At 43.4% G+C, this 21,608-nt stretch overlaps 1 protein-coding gene across 4 annotated transcripts in view; it reads right to left on the bottom strand.

The window, feature by feature from the left end:
• The window catches only part of LOC147726003 (uncharacterized), a 618,497-nt gene that overhangs the window by 379,079 nt on the left and 217,810 nt on the right, over positions 1-21,608 (bottom strand). The window contains exon 5 of one of the 4 annotated variants that reach the window (XM_086960125.1): positions 8,742-9,961. The exons of the other annotated variants lie outside the window; for them this stretch is intronic. Coding sequence (XP_086816251.1) covers positions 9,372-9,961 — 590 coding nt within the window. The 3' untranslated portion in view covers positions 8,742-9,371. Of the gene's footprint in view, positions 1-8,741; positions 9,962-21,608 lie in introns of those variants that run through there. 4 annotated transcript variants of the gene reach the window in all.

Genomic DNA, 21,608 nt, shown 5'->3' with positions numbered 1-21,608 from the left:
CCCAGCATGGGAAGGTACACTTAAAACACTTTGTGAGGACTGCACACGTAGAGATACATCGCTCTAACAGATACGTCACTTGGGGAGTCGGATGGACGACACCTAGACATGGGTATTAGATTATGATCCAGAGGGGGGGGGGGATTACAGGGTGTTGAGGTCTTATGGGTGGGGGGGGTTATACTTAGGGGGCCTTTAAGGTAGTTAAGGTTGTTTTAATCCAGAAAATACACCTCTGTTGCCTGCGGTCACGAGAAGCCATACACTGCACTGACAGATGAATAAGTACATACACAGCGGCCGGCCTTTACGATTACAATCCGATTTTCAGTACTGTTCTTTTTGCTAATGACAAATGTACGCCGCCGGGCCCCATGGTTGTCGGCACAATGGCTGTGTATCTGCGAATTGTTGAAAGACTGATCATAGAAGAAGTAACGCTGCCAGCCCTGGTGGTTGTAGGCTGTTAGCTGTGTATGCATCTGAGTACGCTAATAAAGGTGTTACAAAAAAAAAACATGTAAAAGATAATAATACATTCATGTGAGCCTGAACTTCTACAACTAGTACTGCAAATCAGGAGGGAGAATGTAAAACTGAGATTAATTTATGAAACCGGTTGTAATAACAACATCGAGGCGTAATGACATCCATATAGCGTTTACTACCCCATACGAGCCGTTCAGTTGATTGGTTATTCGCTCATGCTGGCGTTTCCCACCATCCTTGGGGCGTTACCTCTGCTCGTTATTACCAGGATGTTTATTTTCCCTTGTACACAAACGTGCAGCACGGACACAAGGCTTATGTGATACTGGACACTGGTATTTATCTCGGTGCATCTGTCTCTCCCTAGAACCGATAATGACAAGCCACCTGACTACCTGTTATTCAGAGACGCTCCTGATAAACCATTTTCATATGAAGTGCACAAAGACTACAGCTCCCACAATGCCTCATGTTGCAGAGTGCTTTAGTGGCTTAAAAGACACATGCAGTGTCAAAGTGAGCACAGTATCGAATACACTTTGCAAATTACAGTTTTAGTGCTTTTCTTATTCCCGTCTCTGGACAGTGCAGTTTTTAATGCCACCTTCCGTTTGTCCTTTTTAAAAGGTTGATAATTTCAGCCCTACCCTCGCTCTTGTAATTATGACTAATTACAGACTTTCAAAGCAATATAGAGTTAAAGAGCTCTATTTTTCTAACATGAGGAGGGCTGTAATCTAGAGTAAGAGCTGAACTTTTGACATAAATAAATGCAAAGGTAAATTTATATTTCACCGCAGCTGAATTGGAAGACACCAACGAAGGAGACATTGCTAGCATAACTTGCATGTTCGGCCTCTGTCTGTCTGTCTGTCGCCCTCACTCTGTCTGTCTGTGAATTGCCCTCACTCTGTCTGTGAATTGCCCTCACTCTGTCTGTGAATCGCCCTCACTCTGTCTGTGAATCGCCCTCACTCTGTCTGTGAATCGCCCTCACTCTGTCTGTGAATCGCCCTCACTCTGTCTATGAATCGCCCTCACTCTGTCTGTGAATCGCCCTCACTCTGTCTGTGAATCGCCCTCACTCTGTCTGTGAATCGCCCTCACTCTGTCTGTGAATCGCCCTCCCTCCGTCTATGAATCGCCCTCCCTCCGTCTATGAATCGCCCTCCCTCCGTCTATGAATCGCCCGCACTCCGTCTATGAATCGCCCTCACTCCGTCTATGAATCGCCCTCACTCCGTCTATGAATCGCCCTCACTCCGTCTATGAATCGCCCTCACTCCGTCTATGAATCGCCCTCACTCCGTCTATGAACCGCCCTCACTCCGTCTATGAACCGCCCTCACTCCGTCTATGAATCGCCCTCACTCCGTCTATGAATCGCCCTCACTCCGTCTATGAATCGCCCTCACTATCTATCTATCTATCTATCTATCTATCTATCTATCTATCGGATCACCACAGCATCACTCAGAGGCACCATAGCATCACTCAGGGGCACCGCAACATCACTATGCGCTACCACAGCATCACTGAATGCCACAGCATCACTCGTCGCCACCACAACATCACTCAGTGCCACTACAGCATCAATCTGTGCAACCATTCAACAACTGGTTCAAATATGTTCTCTCAATGTTTCAAGCTTTATTACAAATGTCACAAAAAGATGTTAATATTTCACTTCTGTTCTTCGATTTTTGTCACAATAAAAGACACTGAACATAATCTTCACTAAAGTTATTTACAAAAATGTTAAGCTATTGCCATTATAAATTATAATAACTTATTTAAGTATTAATTATAAAAAAAATTAAAAGCAATTGTTATTTGTAATATCAATACATCTAAGTCACGTAAATACAACACATATTGCAATACAAATGCTATAGGTGTCACATTTGCGAAAGCTAAAACTATTGGCATTGTAAATGACATAGCTATTAATTTCGCTATTTTCAAAACCAACACATAAATACAAAATTTGTAATTTACAATACCAATAGCTCAAACATTCCTAATGCGAGACCTATTGCATTGCAAATGCTTGTTTTTAATGTTGTGGGGGCTGTAGGGACTGCAGCAGCCCACCCCCCCCCCCCCAAGCACCATTATAAAAAAACATAGTACGTGTCCTGGGTTATTAAATCCAAGGAGAGTATGCCATATTTTTTCTTTTTTTTTCCAAGTAATCTGAGCTGGACCTGTATGCCTTCTTTAACTGGTTAGAGCCCCCTTGTGGTGGTTTCAATGGCTGCACTTTATGTCCTGCAAAATATTACACTCACAAAAAAGATTCGGAGGTGGTGTTTTTTGTAATAGGGCATTTAAAAAACGAATTATGAGAATCACTTTTGCTATACATTGCAACGTGTGAATTTATAAGGTGCATCTGATTGTAATTGTTGACAAACAGGTCAGCTTATATAGGTTAATATGCTTGCCCTTTTCATGAAGTCATAGGGCCAATTTATCTTGGTGTTCTGATCCTTATACAAAGTCAGTAGGTCTCCATTATTTAAAATGACGCCCTTAGCATAACAATATCACATAGTAAGTCATGTGCATGCCCTCAGGGTTAAGGGCATCAGGCCCTGGGCCAACCCCATGCTCCGGGAATTTGGGCATCATACGCCAGGTTCGGTGGCCAATCCCAGCGGGGAGGAAAGGCACCAGGAAAGCATATTTTTCTTTTCATATATTCATTGCTATTTCCACACAGGCTCACGATCCCCATGAGTAGATCGGATGGGGACCCCGGTAATAACATTGGTACTGTTTGATGAATCTTCACTAAATTTTCAAAAAACTGTCATCTACCTCAGCTCCTTCCCGGCTGAAAGTTTCAGAGCGATCCATCAAGAGGGGGGGGGGGGGGGGGGTGTAGAGAAAAAGGGGCGAAATTAAACCCAATTCCCCGATGCAATTTACATAATCACCTTAAAACTAGAATGAATGAATGAATGAATGAATGAATGAATGAATGAATGTTGGATTTATAGAGCGCGTGGTTACCCTGGGGCGTCCCAGCGCTGTACCACTGGGGAACCCGTCCTGGCTTTCCCTGTGAGATGGTCCCTTTACTGGGCATCCCCAAGGTGCAGCCAGGCATCCCCTGCGGTGATGGGGCCGGAGTGGAGATTAAGCAAGCTATTGCCCAGAGTTGCAGCGTGGGACCCCATGGTTCGAGTGGCACCGAGGCGAGATTTATCGGGCCTGCTGACATTGGTCCTGCACCCGGCCGAGTCGGGAATTGATCCCTGGTCCCGGGCCGACCTCTGCCTCCGGGTCTGCCGCCTCTAACCGTTGTAGAGTGATAGGATTAGCCGAGTGGGCTTTTCTTCTCATTTACCGCCTGCAGGAACTCAAACACTAATTGGCTGGTTGCAACCCGAACAAAAATCTTGCTACCGATATTACAGGGCTCAGGGTCTCAGTTCTTGTGTTCTGCAATTAAAATTAAAGGTTCAGGAGGGCCTTGAAGGGTTTCCCTGACTCCCTGCGTCTTGTAAGAGGGTTTTCGAGAAGGATCCCCGCATCATCAAATTAAAAACATATGGATTTTGGGCCCCACCATTCTGTGGGAGTCCCAAGGTAACCATGCTGGTCCCTAGACTCATGTGGGAGTTCAAGGGGAGCCACTGTGGCTTCCTTGTTTGTTTAAGATTCCCCCAGGATCAGAAAACCCGTTTAAAAAAAAAAAAAAGTATAAGTTTGGTGTCAGCAGTGGTTGACCTGACCACAGGAGCTGAGTGCAGGGTCTGGCCACAGGTCCGAACCAGTGGTCAGCAGGTGGGTGGCAAAGTTAGGTATGGTAATAAAATCTTACTTTGCGTTTAAAATAACTCAAATTCACAAAAAAAACCTCATAAGTTCACTGAAAAAATAAAGGCTAACAAATTAAAGTAAGTCAAAGAATTCAGCTAAAACACAACACTTTAAACACTGAATTTTACCAGGCATAATGAACTCAAGTAACTAAAACTTGCCCCTTGCCATGCACTGCTTAGAACCTCACATGTTACATCACTCATAACATGTTCTACGACATCATTGATAAGATCACGGAAATCTTAAATTACATAACTGCGTGATGGGTACACGTTATAGTTATAACTTGAATTTTAGTGGTTTATGCATATATTTAAAGTTTCTGGTTTTCCATGTTTACACATTTTTACAGATTAATACAGACAGAAAACAATGTGTTTCCGGTCTATATTTATTTTTAAAAGCGGAAATAGACTTAAAATTGTGCGTATTATGAGAAAATCTCCATGCTCTCTTTCATGAATTCCAGGCAACAGCTGAGCAGATAGACAGCATGGAGAGTTAAAAAACAGGTTCAGATTTCATTAAATACATGAATATGTTAACATATATTTGTAGAACAACGTTAAAGTGTACCTGCAAGTGTACTGTATGTTATGGCTGCCCAATTTGCTATATCGTGACAAGCATCCATGTATGAGTGCAAGTTCAACAGTTAAATACATTTGGAAATATACAATTTCACGGCTCCATTTACTCTCAAAACACATAATAAATATGGCTTAATACTAATAAAATAGCTAAAAAATAATTATGGATAAATAAAGGCGGAAATGATAAAAAAATTCCATAAAACCGGAAGCCCTACACATATACTTTTTTATAGGGGCTTTTTATGAAGCTCTCGTGATCCATTTGTCAGTTAGGTCATTCAAATTTCTCCTCCTCTCACTAAAGCATATGGAATGGATCAGCACGTTGCAGACACTGGTTGCCTTTACTGTGAGTGGCAGCATTCTTCCCTGTCACAAAGACCAGATCAACCCACAAAATAGTTCTCTTCAATGCCAGGAGCTACTGAGTGCTCTTTGAGAACTATTTGTAGCTGTTTTTCTTTTTTTAGATTGATGACGGCCTGAAATCTTCCCGAACAATAAACTTTAGCAAAAATCATAACAAAACGAAATAAGCATTTGCATAGCCAAACGACTAGGCTTGCAAATACTAGTTTATGTAAAAGGGTGAAGGGACACTCACTTATAACTATGCCAGCCAGGTGGTTAAAATATGCAACCTAATTTACTAACTGCCAGCGACTGAGTCACTTCGGGAATATCTATATAATTGCCTTGGACAAATCAGTAGTGTAGGAAAGTGCCAATATGTCATAAAAAAAGCATATGCTGCATACTGATTTCAGGGCCTTGGTGCAATCACCAGGTTCAGGAAGCACCAGAAGACAATAGTCATGGAGCATGTATTTCTCGATACCCACCAGATACTAAAAGAAATATGGCGCCCACGTGTTAATATCCTCACTGACCAGGTGAATATCTTACGCAGCCCTCTGGTAGTATCCAGAATTCAGCATACCACGCACCGCTAAAGAGCCTTTCTCTGAATACATGGATAACCCCAGTGAAACACCTTTCACATCAATGTCCACTCAGCCAACAATCTATTACAGGCCATCTTATAGATCAGGTCATTCTTCCTAATTTGATGTTCACACAGGACCCCCAAGTCTCCCTGACCGCAAAATGCACAGTGAAAAAAAAGGCACACAAAAAGCATGTTACTTTTTCTTTAATAGTAAACAGTTTAACATTATTTCTCATTTCATTTTTGAAATATTTCTTTCAAAAAATGTTCTTTAAAAGAAAAACTTGGCTCAACATTGAATCACAAACAAAACTATACTTTTTTTTAACATAACTTTGAATTATATACTTAATATTAAAACATGACCACAGTATCCACAGGTTGCTTTATTGGTCAACAGCACTAAAGTAATGACACTTGGGATAAAAAATAAGTGCAACTATCACATTAGTCAAAATTCAGTATTCATATTAAAATGGTTACTTTTTTCTAAGCACTTCCTTGAAGATTATGAAAATCCCCAAGAAGTTTGACTGGGAACCTGAGAAACTTTGCACAGAATAAAGGTCATTCTAAGAAAAATATCACCAAGGCATTAAACCCAAGCATGCATACACCTACCCCTCCTACATGTCCTCCCTGCACCCCAGAGATTCCACTGCACAAGTCACACTCTATCCATACCAGAGTACTAGAGCACATATAGACCTAGATCATAGCAGGCAAGTTTTATGGAGAAATCCAACGAACATTCAGGAGGTCATATGGATATCGGTCTCAGCTATGTGAGATTCAACAAGGTGGACATTACTCAGTGATCAAGAAGATCTTCTTTTCTTGAGCAGTGACTTAACTCCACCATTTGCTCCGATATTACTCCCATGTAGAACACTTTGTTATCACAATATCGGACACAGGACAAGGTAACCATACACAAACAAAAATTACAGGAGCCAAATTACCAAGCTCAGCAGAGGGGTTGGGGTAATGAAGGACCAGCAGATGCCTTGACGGAATGACAAGAAAAGGAGGCACTTGCACAAAAATTTCCCAAGTCAGAAGAGAAGTGTGCGAGTCTGCCCATCACAGATGTTTGGCCGTGAGATCGGAGCCAAGCAAGGCGGCCCATATCCAGAAATCAAACTGCAGTTCACGAAGAGGTGACAAGCACGTCCCAGACTTTTTTCCTGATAACGAATCCGGCATTAACCTTCAACAACTCCGACCATCCTCCTTAGACCCACGACTATTAATACGCTAAAGATTCGGATGCGGTGGCAACCTGAGAACTTAGGCCACAAAATTAACTTCCGGCATAGCGATTCAGAGGTGACACCCACCAGAGCAGAGCTGACAATGAGCCCTGAAACTGCAATAAGCAAAATCCGAGGAACAGACTAATCTTCTAATAGAGAAGTACATTTGGAGGTTCGAATGCACAGCCTCACACACAACTATTTGGATGCAGGAGACCAAAACCCCAAATCCCCTACAAATACCAAATTGAAAGCTGTTGGAAAAGAAGGTGTAAAAGACGCATCCAAAGAATATGTGGGAAAGCAAGTACAGAAGGTGAGTCTGCAACCAAATGAGCACCTACATTCATTTAAGCAGCACAATCAATTGTAACTTAAACTGCTTCCAGAAGACCTCACGTCATAACTTCTAGAGCGATTCAATAATGCCAACAATCTTGTCTCTCTCAGCTTCTTAGAACCTGGTGGGATCTACTCTTTGAAGATGCCAAACAGGCTTAAACTTTGAGGCCTCTATGATGACTTAAGTGGAGTATGCTCCAATTCTAATACTCCAAAGGGATTTGCAAATTCTGATGAGCCTATTAGCAAGGGATGGTTTATGGCAATGCCACTCAGAGGTGTTTATACGTGCAATGCAAGGCCCCCGTTTCTTCAAAAAGAGACTCCATAAGCATTCAAGCTTTGAGTGGCATGGCCAACAAACATTTAGTGTATTTCCATACTGGAATGATGCAGTTAGCCAGAGGACGCAGATATCCTGGATTTAGTTCATTCCCCGTTGGTTACCTCAAGAGTTATGGTGTCTTTCCACAGTACTAGTTGGTTTTGCGAACCCAAATATTGGCTTGCCACCACAATGACTGTACAGGCAGAAAAAAGGATAAAGGGACAACAAACTGAACAATAATAGAAGCAGGCATCCTGTTGGGAGACAGAAGTGCTAAAATAGAGTAAGTTTTAGTGCAATACCTATATTACAGCGTTATTGACCAAGGTTCAATCCATGACTGACTGCCCTGTACCACAAGGAAAGACCTGGTGGTTGAAATCCCACAAGGACTCGGCTGCTAAGTAAAGAAACCGGGATTCATGTATTTGCCTTGTTCTTTCTAATGACGGTCCGAGCGCGCTCATGAAGGTACTTTAACAGGCAGTTCTTGTTGGGGCCTGGAAGGGGACTTGTCATATAAAGCTGAGATAGTTACTTCGGAGTGTCAGTCTGAGTAACATAATCCATCATAAACACATTCTTTGAAGCCCCTGACCTACAGCTAATCTTAGGCTTCAGAAAGCTGATGCAAGGCCCAAAATGTCATCCCATACCCAAATCCAGAAATAAGACACTTAAAAACGGTTATTACAAATTATAGCGCTCTGCACATGCATAACGCTCCCACACTGTAAAGCAAGACTGGGGATCTGATGGGCGGTATGGGTGGGCGAGGAGACTTAACTACACCCTGGCTTTTTTTTTATTTTTTTTTTTTAATGATGGACATTTATGCTTTGGCCGCTATATTTCTCCAGCTGCAAGGCAACCAAGTAAAGTATACACAATAACCAAGTTCATTCTGAAGCTATATTTTAGCTAAATAACTAACTTCTAGTAAGAGGCAGTTATACCAATAAAACATTCTATTTATTTGTGGACTTCTGTTAATGTCACTATTATTCCTTCAGATGGCATCAATTAACAACAAGATGAGGTTTACTCACTTAATGCAAAATAAACTGTCGGAGAGGCCAACAATTAAGAGCTCAGAAAGTTATTGTACAGGTACAGCGATATGAATCAACATTTTAACAAGTAAAATCTATATTTCCTTCATTCTATAAAATAAAATGATTTGCATTTAGTTGTAGCCATTATAATAAATCCTTTCACGGTAGCACAATAAAACAAAATATATACGTGTCCGATTATCATTTTATATTAAAACACTCCCTCAAATGAAGGGGTTGCTTGAACTTAAGATTCATGTTTCCACCGTTGGAATTCTGTGATTCACTTTTGTCATCCAAATAGTTAACAAAAGAAAACAAATGTAAATTGATATAGTACATTTCAAACTTTATAACAAAAGTACATCTAAAATAGTAAAGGAGGTTCCCAAGAATGCAAGTGAAAGGATTTTTATTACAAAAATGGCCTACTGGAAATGAGCTATTGAAAATGGAAACATTACAGTTTTTAACTATTTAAGAAGCCCTGAAAAGGACCTTTCATTTTCTTATTACAGATTTTGCTTAATTGAGATTTTGTAAAGTATCACAAATATTGTGCATAAAAATGCTATTTCCAACAGAACTTAAATGCACACCATCAGGGAGGAACAGTTGATCAACAGAGAATATGATGTTATTGTGATCGATGCTGAACATCCGATTTTCACGGAGAAATGCAGTAATATTTTTGTTAACGGCGCGTCTTGCTTTTTCAGGGCTTGTATACAAGTCGAATTTGCGCAACCAGTTCTGTCGCTGAGCAATACAAGAAAAAACAATCTTCAATTTCGGAAACATCGACATTATCTTTAAAATGTCAGATCTCATAGCTGAAGTCAAAGAGAACACACTTTGATAACCAAGATCATCCGCACCACAATGCAAAACGAGAATGTCCGGCAATGGAACGCCCACTGTACTTCTCAAGAGAGGAACAACAGTCTTCCAAAACATCGCCTCCTTGTCTGGAAACCAAAAGATGTTCTTGTCTGGCAGGTTTAAATGCTTTTCCATATGGCTTTTCAGAGCATGCTTCCATAACCAGAAGATCCAAGAGTCACCTATAACCCAGACATTCTGTGTTCTTCTGACAGGGATCACAGCAGCCACCTCTGTGGATTCAGTGACACAAAACAAAGTGTTTAATGTGCAGTAAAATAAAATAGTATAAAATTTAAGTACATATGCTGAGCTAGACTACAGAGCAACTGGAGCATAGTGACTGATGGAACAGTTTCAAATTCTCACAACAAAACTAACCTAACACTGCACCAGAGACCTTCTCAATTGTCATTAATTTAAATTCGTCTTAATCTAATATTTTAGGTATTGTTTCTTAGTCTTGTTACATCTCTTGTACCAAGCCGGCTAGATGTGCACAATCTAAACTAAGTATTTTATGTTTGTCACTTTGCTATTCTTATTAGAACTCCCAGTTTACATCAACCATATTACATGTTTGTACAATTCTCAACCGGAAGAGAAGCTTCCGAGTTAGCTGAGATTTGATATAATATGCAAGAACTAAAATGATAAAAGTGCTTAATTGGTAGCTCTAACACCTAGTCGACTTTTACTGACCAATGGGAGAACTGTAACATAACAGCAGGACCTGAACCTGTTCACAAAATATGTTGGAAGCTAAAGCTTTGAAATACTTGGAACCATGCATGATAGACACGAGGACGCCAGCCAGAACACAGCAGTAGCCCAGTCGATTCCATCAATAACTAATCATCTACTAATTACCCACTGCGCAAACACCCTAGCACCCCTCAGGCACGACAAAGCCATAAGATACAAATCACAATCCAGCTAATACTCGGAGGAACTCAGGATGATGAACCACCATCCCAGACAACTGGACTGTAGATGAGGAATGAGCTAAAACATTGTGGATTTGAACACCTAAAAATCTAGCCTCAGACGCTACCACCAGCAGATCCAAACAACTAAACGCACCACGCTCGCAGACCGAGTTAAAGCCAGCTCAAACAGCAGCAAAAAAGTTTTGCCAATTTGAAATATTTAATTTCACCAGCGACCGCCTCTAAAAGAATCACCCATCTCAAGCTCTCACAGTACTTCTGCAGCAAGATAACCTTCATATACAGCAATTTAAACTCTCAAACGAACCAACGAAGCTAATAACACCACTTCACATATCATCCTAGGAAACAACTATGACCAAGTGGCCAGCCAACACGAGGTAGGAAACCGCTGCTACCCTGCCCCATCATACCTTTGCTCCCACTACACCTTCACCAGAGGACTTCAACGCATCAGCATAGTGCTCACTCAGATCCTGAACGACATTCACTGCGCACCAGCCACCATGCCATACACATGTAAACATGCCACGTTCTTCCCCTACTCAAAAAGCTCACTAATACATATTCTTCTCCCTGCTACCGTACCTGGTCAAAGTAATAGAAAGACTCAACAAATGTCTCAACCATCTCAACGACCACAAACTCGACGTCACGGAGTTGACTCCTCTGCTTCAAACTCAACCACAGCACAGCTCAACATCAGCCCTCATCGCCACTACAGAAGACATCTGTATACTTCTGGACAGCGAAGACACAACTTCCCTCATCCTCTTAGACCTCTCCACAGCATTTGACACAGTATCACACCCCATGAGATTGAAATCAAAGGACCTGTAAGCTGTTGGATTTGCTTGTTCCTGACTGAAACGATACAGTCAGCCTTTCTACCTACTCTTTGGATGCCCGAACCCTCATCAGTGGAGTACCACAAGAATCCTCAGTTAGCCCTACCTTCTTTAATACATTCAAGACCCCACCTGCACGCAACACCCACAACCTAGAATTCCTTTCCTATGCCGATGACTCCGCTTACACTCTCCCTTTTGGACATGACTTCCAGCACCCGGAGCAAATTTACCACCTGCATGGCCAAAGTTGCCAAATGGATGAACCGACTGTCACAAAATTAACTCGGATAAGACAGAAGTTGTGATTTTTGTAAAGAACCCATTGCTATGGGACTCCACCAGGTGTTCAACTGACCTGGATCCAAAACCGACTACAACCACTCACTAAGAACCTGGGATTGCCACCGACAGCAAATTCAACAGGACTGCCCAAGTCAATGCCATCAAAACATTTTGCTTCTACAACAAAAAGGTACGGAGGAAAATCTTCAATTACCTCCCAACCAGCACCTGCCAAACAATCACACATACACCCTCGTCACAAGGAAGTCAGACTATGGGAACATCCACTAAGCAGGGATTAGCAAACAACTCAGCAGGCGACAGCAAACTCTTCCGACCTCAGCAGCAAAAATCACACTCAACCTCGAACGCCACACACATCACAGCACCCCAGAGCTCCACTGCCTACCAGTGCACAAACAAGCGGAGTTCAAACTACTCACAAACAACTTCAAATCACTACACAACACTAGCCTACCTTACATCAATAGTTTATCTCTTTTCACAAACCGTCCAGTCGCCTCTACTCAGCCAGATTTCTACTTCCACATATACACAGAACCTGCAGTCGGGCCTTCTACAACATCACTCCTAAAGTCGGAAACAATCTACCTCAACAAATCAGAGCCTAGACCTACCAGACAACTTCAGTCGAGGCTAGACTCAACTTCTCAGTGCCAGGACACCCTTCCAAGTGATAGCGTGTTTTACAAATACCCATAACATAACTGTTACATGGCTGCTTTTGCCAGTCTGTACAACTATATACTCTCCCTAGCTTCCCGTTTTACACCAGCTGCTACAAATAGGAAAGACGTCACACTTTCATCTATTTCCTCACTGCTACTTTCTTATGCTCATCACATGAATGCATCTTACCCCACTGGTGTTTTTTTGCAGACTCATGGATAATGTATCACCACATGACCAAGAGCAGACTTGCCTGCTGCGTTTAACTTTTCTTTGACATCTTTCAAGAAACAATTGCTGCAGAGCAAAGGTGCTGGAGCTATCCACCAGGAAACTACAGTCATTAAACAGCAAAGGACAAGTTTAAAGGTTATAATCAATCTATGAACATACGTATAGTAGAGGTCTTATACCAAGTACCACAAGCATGCGAGTAAATCAAGATGAAATGAAACATCTGGAGCATCTACACAAAAACTCATACCCAAGAGACGGCCCTTGTCTGAAACCACCCAAGTTTGTAGAAATAATCCAATACTAGGCTCTTCAAGCAGAATTGATCAATACCATCTATCAGTGGGCTTCTTCTCTGTGAAGATTAAATTAAAAAGGTGACACCCTGTATTCTTTTTCAAAGGACCAACTTAATTATAAGCAACAACCGGACCAAATAACCATGAACACTAGGAAAAACAGAGACCCCTTTGATAAAGACTACCAGCCTAGGACATTCACACTGCCAACTGACACTAAGATGAAAGAAGTATATATGAGTATAAGTGTGACACTTGCAACAGGACGGTCCTTGACACCCCAAAAGGGTGTTCAGTGAAAAGTAGTGCAAAATGTTATTGAGTAGCCAATCAACTACATACAGTACAGAAGAAGTAATCATTTAGTCACCAAGTTCCCACATACTGAGTCTATAGTTTCCCGCCTTTCAACAGTCCCATTCTAAATCTTCAGTAAAGCATTGCAGATGGTCACAGTGTGCTGTCAATCTACCCGACACCACAGGTTAGCATGTTAACAAGATAAAAGCCCTGGCAGTGTACATTTGGCCTTCACTATCTTGATTTGTTTGAGCAAATCTGCAGATCCACGTGACGCTTACGTTTGCTATCCAAATTGTCTGAAGAGTGTTAGCTCTTGTTCTCCATTTCTCGGGCAGCAGCCCCCTTGCAGTGTTGTCCATCTCTTGTTCTTCTTTGCAGATTACATTACCGTTTAATACTTTTGACTTAAACATAGTCCCACAATTGGAGGAGGAAGGCATTAGCAGCACAGTCCTGGTTTAAGCACAAGACTTCCTTTCAACAGAAAGTGCAGAACGTGGTATCAGGAGATTAAAATGGGTGCATATTCTAAAGCCATAGTACTTGTCTAGAATGAGAGCTAGAGGGGACAATGCTACTTACACATTTAAACTCCACAATAACCACAGTAAGGGGTATTTCGACAAGCACATTGCCAGACTTCCTATGCCGGAGGAGGAAGTTTAAGGATGCGAAAGTCCTGTGGAAAGAGTTGCACATCTCAAACACATTTTGCAACACAAGTACTGAACATAGGTGAACTCCGCACGGAAGTGAAGCTGGTTAGGTGCCATTGCTGACCAGAAGAGGTCTGGCAAGTTGTACAATGTATTTCTTACTTCAATTCGGTGGAGTCCACTTTATCGATGCGAAGCATGTTAAACTTAGGCCAATATATTTCACTTGCACAACTATATTGTTTGGACTGAGTGGAGGTTTCACCAGACCATACGTGATCAACTTAAAAAACTGCTTCTGTGATAACTAAACATGGAAGGAGTTTGGCTCCCATGTTGGCGGACAGAAGCACATGCTTTGGGCAGACGTCATATGCTTCCACATAAAAAGTGATACCCTCCAAGACCTGTAATAATTTATAAAATTGCCAGAACTCTATCAATTCTAGATATTGTGTAACAAACATTCTCGACCTTTAAGCTAAACACATTGCACAGTATTGTTATCCTAGAAAATAACATAATTAGGGTGTCTATTCTTCAAAGGCAGCAGCCAACTTTCCCCGTCCCTTTCCATCAACACTTTAACATGGCACTCCTTAAGAGACAGTGTTTTTCATTCCAATTCCTAGCTTTAGGTTCAAAGGGTTGAAGAGACTAAGCTCCTTGGCTCCAAAAAAGTAATTTAATGATCAATTTTAATGTATGAATTAGTTTCGACAAATTACATTGCCAATATATTTATTTTAAGTCAAATTTAATGGCCTTTATTAAATTACTTATTTAATTAACTATTTAAAAAAAAACACTTTCCTGAATTGTAAAAAAGATAACTTTTACTGACCCCTTAAAGCTATTCTTCCCGGACTCTACAAACCCCTGACTATCCGTTACAGCTCCTCTTCCCTGAACCCAAAAAACCTATTCTGCCCCTTAATGCTACCTAACCTAAACTAGAAAACTTTACTATAGCTTTATAGCCCGCTGTAGGGCGCTATACTGCCTATTAAAGATTTGCTCCCGTGTTAAAGTCACGAGCCGAAGGCGATGAACTTTAACAAGGGACAGGACTTTAATAGCCAGTATAGCCCTACTACGAAGGGCTATAAGGCTATTAGAACAATCTGCCCTCTAGTGGCAGAATGTTCTAACAAATTTAACAAAAACTTCTCGAAGCTCGATGAGGTTTAAAATCCCCTAGAGCTCAGAGGCCTTTGTAACACATTGGAGTGTTACTCTGCAGGCCTCTACCGGCCCGTAGAAGCAGGGAGCACTGCAATGTCCTCAATGGAGCTCCCAACATTCCAATGTTCTAATATCTATTAACGCTACAGATCCTTGAACGTTAAAAACCTGTAACTATCTATAACACTACACTACCCTTTGTGAGAAGTTGGCCTGATATATGATGCTCACTAGTTCTAGTGATCACCTTGTATCAGTCCAAACAACCCTTATGGTGATTGGTTGTAAGTCAACCTTATAGACCAGCTATCCTAGTAGCGTGGACAAAAGCAGTCTTTTGGCTAAATTCTGAATGGCATGTGAAGCCAGCTCTTTTACTACATATAACCCCTTGAATACCAAGTGAAAGGACACCACACAGGTTGTTATGAAAATAAACAGATATTTATTAACTAACATACACCTCTGAATTCTTTATGAGGTCAGAGGGCTAAGCACATGACAATACTAAAAAGACAATAAGAGTTCGCACAATATTTACAAGTGCTCCTTAGGGGCACGACAAACCATATACTTAAAACAATGGAATGTGAGGAAAGAAAGTACTGTAAGGAGATCCAGAGGCTGGAGGATCGCTGGGACTACGCTACAAACTAGGTAAGTAAGGAGCAGGAGGCCCACGGGGCTCACGTGCAGAGTGGGAACTCTCACGCGGGATGCGTACCAACGTCTATGGATCTTACAGTTTAGAAAGTTACGGATTCCGGACGAACCCGGCTGGATGGAGGGAAAACAACAGTGGACCTGGTCACTAGGATAGTGTACACAGACTTCAGCACCTAGAAGCTTTAGTTACCTAACCCACAGGCTGCGGGTGCATAGGGCTGAAGTTGCGTCGGGTTTGCTGCGTTGATCCCAGTGATACCTGAAACAAGGAGTTGCTGGCAGGCAGCCAGATGGAGGAGTCCGGTGGTTCCAAGGATGGAACTGGAAGTCCTGAAAGGGAAGGGGACAGAGTCTCGGTCACTAGCCAGTGACGGTGCTGGAACCAGGAGGGAACCAGATGCTGTTGTCGCAGTCAGATGAAGGAAGGGCCGCTTCTCTCTGTAGCAGTGCGGACCAGGAACTACTCTTCACGACCAGGCTGGAGGCACGAGCTGTCCCACGTAGTCTGCTGCTGTCAAGGTGTCGGATCGTCGATCTGGACAACAGGCCTTGGCTAATGCAAGCCACGCAGTGGAACAAAGATCGCGTCTGGTGCGGACCAGGAGGGTCCGGGGTGCTTCTCGTTCACAGGGAAGCAAGGGCCAGTCTGGGGGGACCAGACCAGCAGTGTTGGATTCTTCGGGTCGTCGTCTCAGAGGTCACTAGTCAGCCGGCAAGTGACCAGACAACAGGACCAGCAGCAACCAGGCAAAAGGGCCCCATGCAGATCTCGTGGATGCTGGGGGGCTGGTCTTTGGTGCAGGAGCTGCGTCAGTGGGGGGCTTCTCAAACCCCAGTGCACTCACTCGAGGATCCCTCGGCGGTCGTGCTGTGCAGGTTTTCTCAAGATGGCTGTCTCCATGTTGCTCGTCGCACCCACGGGTCCCAGCTGTGCTGTGGATGTAGGTAGAGGTCAGAGAGGTCTGGAGGTCCGGGTCTTGTCGAGTTGGGTCGTCGGATTCCGGGATGGAAGGACTTGCAGCAAACCGCACAGAAGCTAGATGGTGCCTGCGAAGCAGGATGGTCACTCCCTGACCATAGGGGAGATTCTTCAGTCTTATGATGGTTCAGGAGGGAGAAGGTCAAGAGTTCTTCGTAGAAGTTGTCAAGAGTAATGTAATCTGAATGGGACCAGCTCCTACCTTTATTCTCCTAAAGGGGGCTGCACTACGACTAGGTCCCTCCTCTGGGTAGGACCAGGAAGGGGGGTGGTTACACCCCCTTTCCTTTGTCCGGTCTTGCGCCAGCTCTGGGGCTGGAGTGCCCCAGGAACTGGTTCTGACCGGTGTATGCACAGGACACCTTGTGTGCCCCAGGCATGTCTCATTCCTTTCAGCCCTGGCCTACCTAATACACAAAATCCTGTCTGGGGTGGTGCTAGCACCTCCCAAGGCAGGAAACCCTTTGTCCGAGCCTCCCTCGCTGGAAGGACTCCCAGCAGCAGGAGGTCAGACTTGTGTCTGTGGTGGCAGCATCCATTTTGTGATGCTGAGGCTCGAGTTAACTTTAAACGGGGTTCACAGTTACATACATGTCGTGTCCCTCTAGAAGGGTGGAATGCTACCCCCGTCGCCAGAATTGGCGAGGGGGTAGTATTCCTATTCGTATGACACCTTACTCGACATGTTTTGATAATGCTATACTAAAGTTAGCATTTGACCGCAAGGTTCATAATGCACTTAAGAGAATATGGTATAGAGTTATCATGGAACAGCTATGAGGACTTGGTTCCGCAAGCTGCAAACGGGCTCAGCTCATGCCAGAGCACCATCTCACATAATTCCAAGCACTCTGCCTTCAGGATTGATAAGGCCTGCCATAGGAGTGACTGATAGGAATACATGTGTCCATTTTAGGGTTAGATATAGGGATACTAAATCTAAAGCAAAGGGTGAGTACACCACCTTGCCCCAGCTGTCGTGCAGCTAGTTGTGTCTGTTTAGATGGCCAGCCAGGGGTGGCATAATACATGCTTCAGCCACTGGTAGGCCCTGGGTACACCTATGTCCTGAGTACCTATAGTACACTGTACAGGGACTGATAAGGTTGCCCAGTACCAATTAGTAAATGCACCTAAAGTACATGCTTGTCAATTTAGAGAGAGAACAGCTAGGCTGTGGGTCTGATTAGCAGGCCCACAGACAGGGAAAGTCGTAAACCAGTGAAGCAAAAAGCAAAAATCAGGGGTGACCATAGGATTGCAGACCCTACTCTCCTACATACCCACCGCCCCCCAACTTAGGGACATTAAAATAACCTTGACCAGGTGAGTCTTCTTGTTCTAAGTGGAAGTACCTGGAGAGACCATCTGCATTGCCATGGTCAGTCCCTGGTCTGTGCTCCACTGTAAAGTCCATCCCCTGTAGGGAAATTGACCACCTAAGAAGTTTGGGGTTTTCACCCTTCATTTGATTTAGCCATAAGAGGGGCTTATGGTCGGTCTGAATCTTGAAGTGAGTACCAAACAAGTATGGCCTCAACTTCTTCAGGGCCCAAACCACAGCAAAGGCCTCCCTCTCAATAGCTGACTAACGTTTCTCTCTAGGGGTCAGCCTTCTACTTATAAAAGCAATGGGCTGGTGATGACCATCAATATTCAGTTGAGATAGAACAGCTCCCACACCCAACTCAGAAGCATCTGTTTGGACAACGAATGGCTTGGAGTAGTCTGGACTCTTGAGAATAGGTGCAGTGCACATGGCCTGCTTTAGGTCATCGAATGCCTTCTGACAGGTAACTGTCCACTGAACTTTCTTTGGCATTTTCTTACTTGTCAGATCACTAAGTGGAGTCACAATGGTTCTATAATTTCTGACAAATTTCCTATAGTAACAAGACAGGCCCAAGAAAGCTCTGACCTGTGTCTGGGTGGTTGGAGGAGCCCAGTCCTTTATGGCCTGTATCTTGCTCTCCATAGGTTGAACTTGGCCTCCACCTACAAGGTGGCCCAAGTATACAACTTGACTCTGCCCTATCTGGCACTTGGTAGCCTTGATAGTGAGGCCTGCCTTTTGCAGGGCCTCCAAAACATTCCTCAGGTGGATCAGGTGATCCTCCCAGGTGGAGCTAAAGACAGCAATATCATCTAGATAGGCTGCACATAAGTCATCCAGCCCAGAGAGAACTTGGTTCACCAACCTTTGAAAAGTGGCAGGTGCATTTTTCAAACCAAAGGGCATCCCCACAAACTGGTAATGACCTCCTGGGGTAGAAAATGCTGTCTTGGCCTTGGCATCCTCAGCTAACCTGATTTGCCAATAACCAGCTGTCAGGTCAAATGTACTCAAGAATTTGGCAGAAGCCAATTTATCTATGAGTTCATCTGCTCTTGGTATTGGATGGGCATGAAGAACTGGGGACACAGTATTTATGAGACAACTTTGCTGTAAGGCGGCTGACCTGTTGGCTTAACCTGTGGTTAAATCAAGATATACCTCTTACTCACCAGATTGTAAGAGATCTTGTATCTCAGGATAATTTTATGTGTATCCCCTGGCAAAAATATTTAAAATCCTGCTTTGAAAGGCTGGGACGGCCAGAACTGTTTGACCATCCTAATGGGATTGTAAAGGGTGACGTAGCATCCATTAAACATGCATTCTGTAATGACAGGCATGCCCACAGATAAAGTGAGCCGTTGTTGAAAGCTAGTGTTAGGAACTATGTGATGTTAAAGACCAGTGACAGCATGGGACCTTATTTAGCAGGATCATTTACCACACATGAAAAATTTCTGTTGTCAAGGTTCAGACTTAACATTTTTCATCATCTTTTAACCAGACCCAAGTCGGATGTTTTTAATAAGTCTGCAGCGCCCTGTGGCTGCGACGGGAAGTCTCCACAGGATATGCTGCATTTTATGTTTCTATGTAAATTTTATGAATATCCCCGCAAACGTTACCTTGTTGCCCTTCTAAGAAGACTTAATTTTAATCAAATCAGACCAGCTCTTATTTATCTGCAGCTCTTGCACAGTGACCGTGTTCTCCAAATAATAGCATTTTTAAAACTCGCTGTTAGATTGAGACTCTATCTGGACCAATGACCGCCCTATTTTTATTTTGCCCTCTGCACTTTAGTCTGCACTCTTGCACTTTCAGCCATCCGGCTTATCTATTGTTACTGAGACATGTGTAATATGACTTTTATTGTGGATATAATCGGTGGAAATAATGTGTACAATGTGTTTTTAATTGTATTGTTTATATGTGAACTTTTATGGTTTGAAATATAACGGAAATAAAGTCTCTTTTGATTTGATTTGGATGGGCATCTGTCTTAGTGACAGCATTGAGACCCCTGTAGTCTACACAAAACCTCATCTCTCTCTTACTATCCTGGGTGTGAGGTTTAGGCACTAGAACTACAGGACTAGCCCAAGGGCTCTCGGAGGGTTCAATGACTCCCAATTCCAACATCTTCTGTACTTCTTGTTTTATGCAGTCCCTGACGTGGTCAGGTTGCCTATAGATTTTACTCTTTATAGGCAGACTGTCACCAGTGTCCACCTCATGGGTGCACCAGTCTGTCTGACTGGGTGTCAGAGAGAACATTTGTCTGAAGGATTGAAGAACCTGTTTACAATCCTCTTGTTGATGCTCAGAGAGGCTGTCAGAAAAGACTACACCATCTACTGACCCATCATCAGGGTTCTGAGTGAGCAGGTCTGGGAGAGGGTCATTCTCTTCCTCCTGTCCCTCATCTGTAGCCATGAGCAAGCCCATGTCTTCCCTGTTGACAAATGCCTTGAGCCTGTTCACATGAATTACTCTGTGAGGGCTCATGGGAGTTCCAAGGTCTACCAGATAGGTGACCTCTCCCTTCTGTTCAATGATAGTATGGGGTCCAGACCATTTGTCTTGGAGAGCTGCTGGGGCCACTGGCTCCAACACCCACACCTTCTGCCCAGGCTGGTAAACAGTAAGGACAGCCTTTTGGTCATGCCAAGCTTTTTGCAGTTCTTGGCTGGCCTCAATGTTTTTGGATGCCTTCTCCATGTACTCTGCCATCCTGGAGCGGAGACCAAGTACATAGTCCACTATGTCCTGTTTAGGCTTTTTGAGAGGTAACTCCCATCCTTCCTTCACAAGACACAGGGGTCCTCTTACAGGATGCCCAAAGAGAAGTTCAAAAGGGCTGTAACCAACCCCCTTCTGTGGGACCTCTCTGTAAGCAAGCAGAAGGCAGGGTAAAAGGATGTCCCATCTTCGCCTAAGCTTTTCAGGTAACCCTTTTATCATCCCTTTGAGGGTCTAGTTGAATCTCTCAACAAGCCCATTGCACTGTGGGTGATAGGGGTGGTGAACTTTTAGTTGACACCACACTCCTTCCACATAGCAGTCAAGTATCCTGACGTGAAGTTTGCACCTCTGTCAGAGACAACCTCCTTAGGAAACCCCACTCTGGAGAAGACTCCAAGTAGGGCCCTGGCCACAACAGGACCTGTAGTGGTCCTAAGGGGAATAGCTTCTGGATACCTGGTGGCATGATCCACTACCACCAGTATAAATTTGTGCCCAGATGCTATTGGGGGGTCCATTGGTCCAACAATGTCAATCCCCACTCTTTCAGAGGGTACCCCCAACCACAGGTAGTGGTATAAGGGGGGCCTTTGTTGTGCCACCTGATTTGCCACTGGCTTGACAGGTGACACATGAGCGACAAAACTCTTTAGTGTCTTCAGACATATGGGGCCAGTGAAAGTGTGGGACAAGCCTGTCCCAAG

This window comes from Lissotriton vulgaris, chromosome 3_1 (assembly GCF_964263255.1).
Source record: "Lissotriton vulgaris chromosome 3_1, aLisVul1.2, whole genome shotgun sequence".
NCBI lineage: Eukaryota > Metazoa > Chordata > Amphibia > Caudata > Salamandridae > Lissotriton > Lissotriton vulgaris.
Note: the sequence above shows the minus strand (reverse complement) of the source record. Positions and strands in the feature narration are given on the sequence as shown.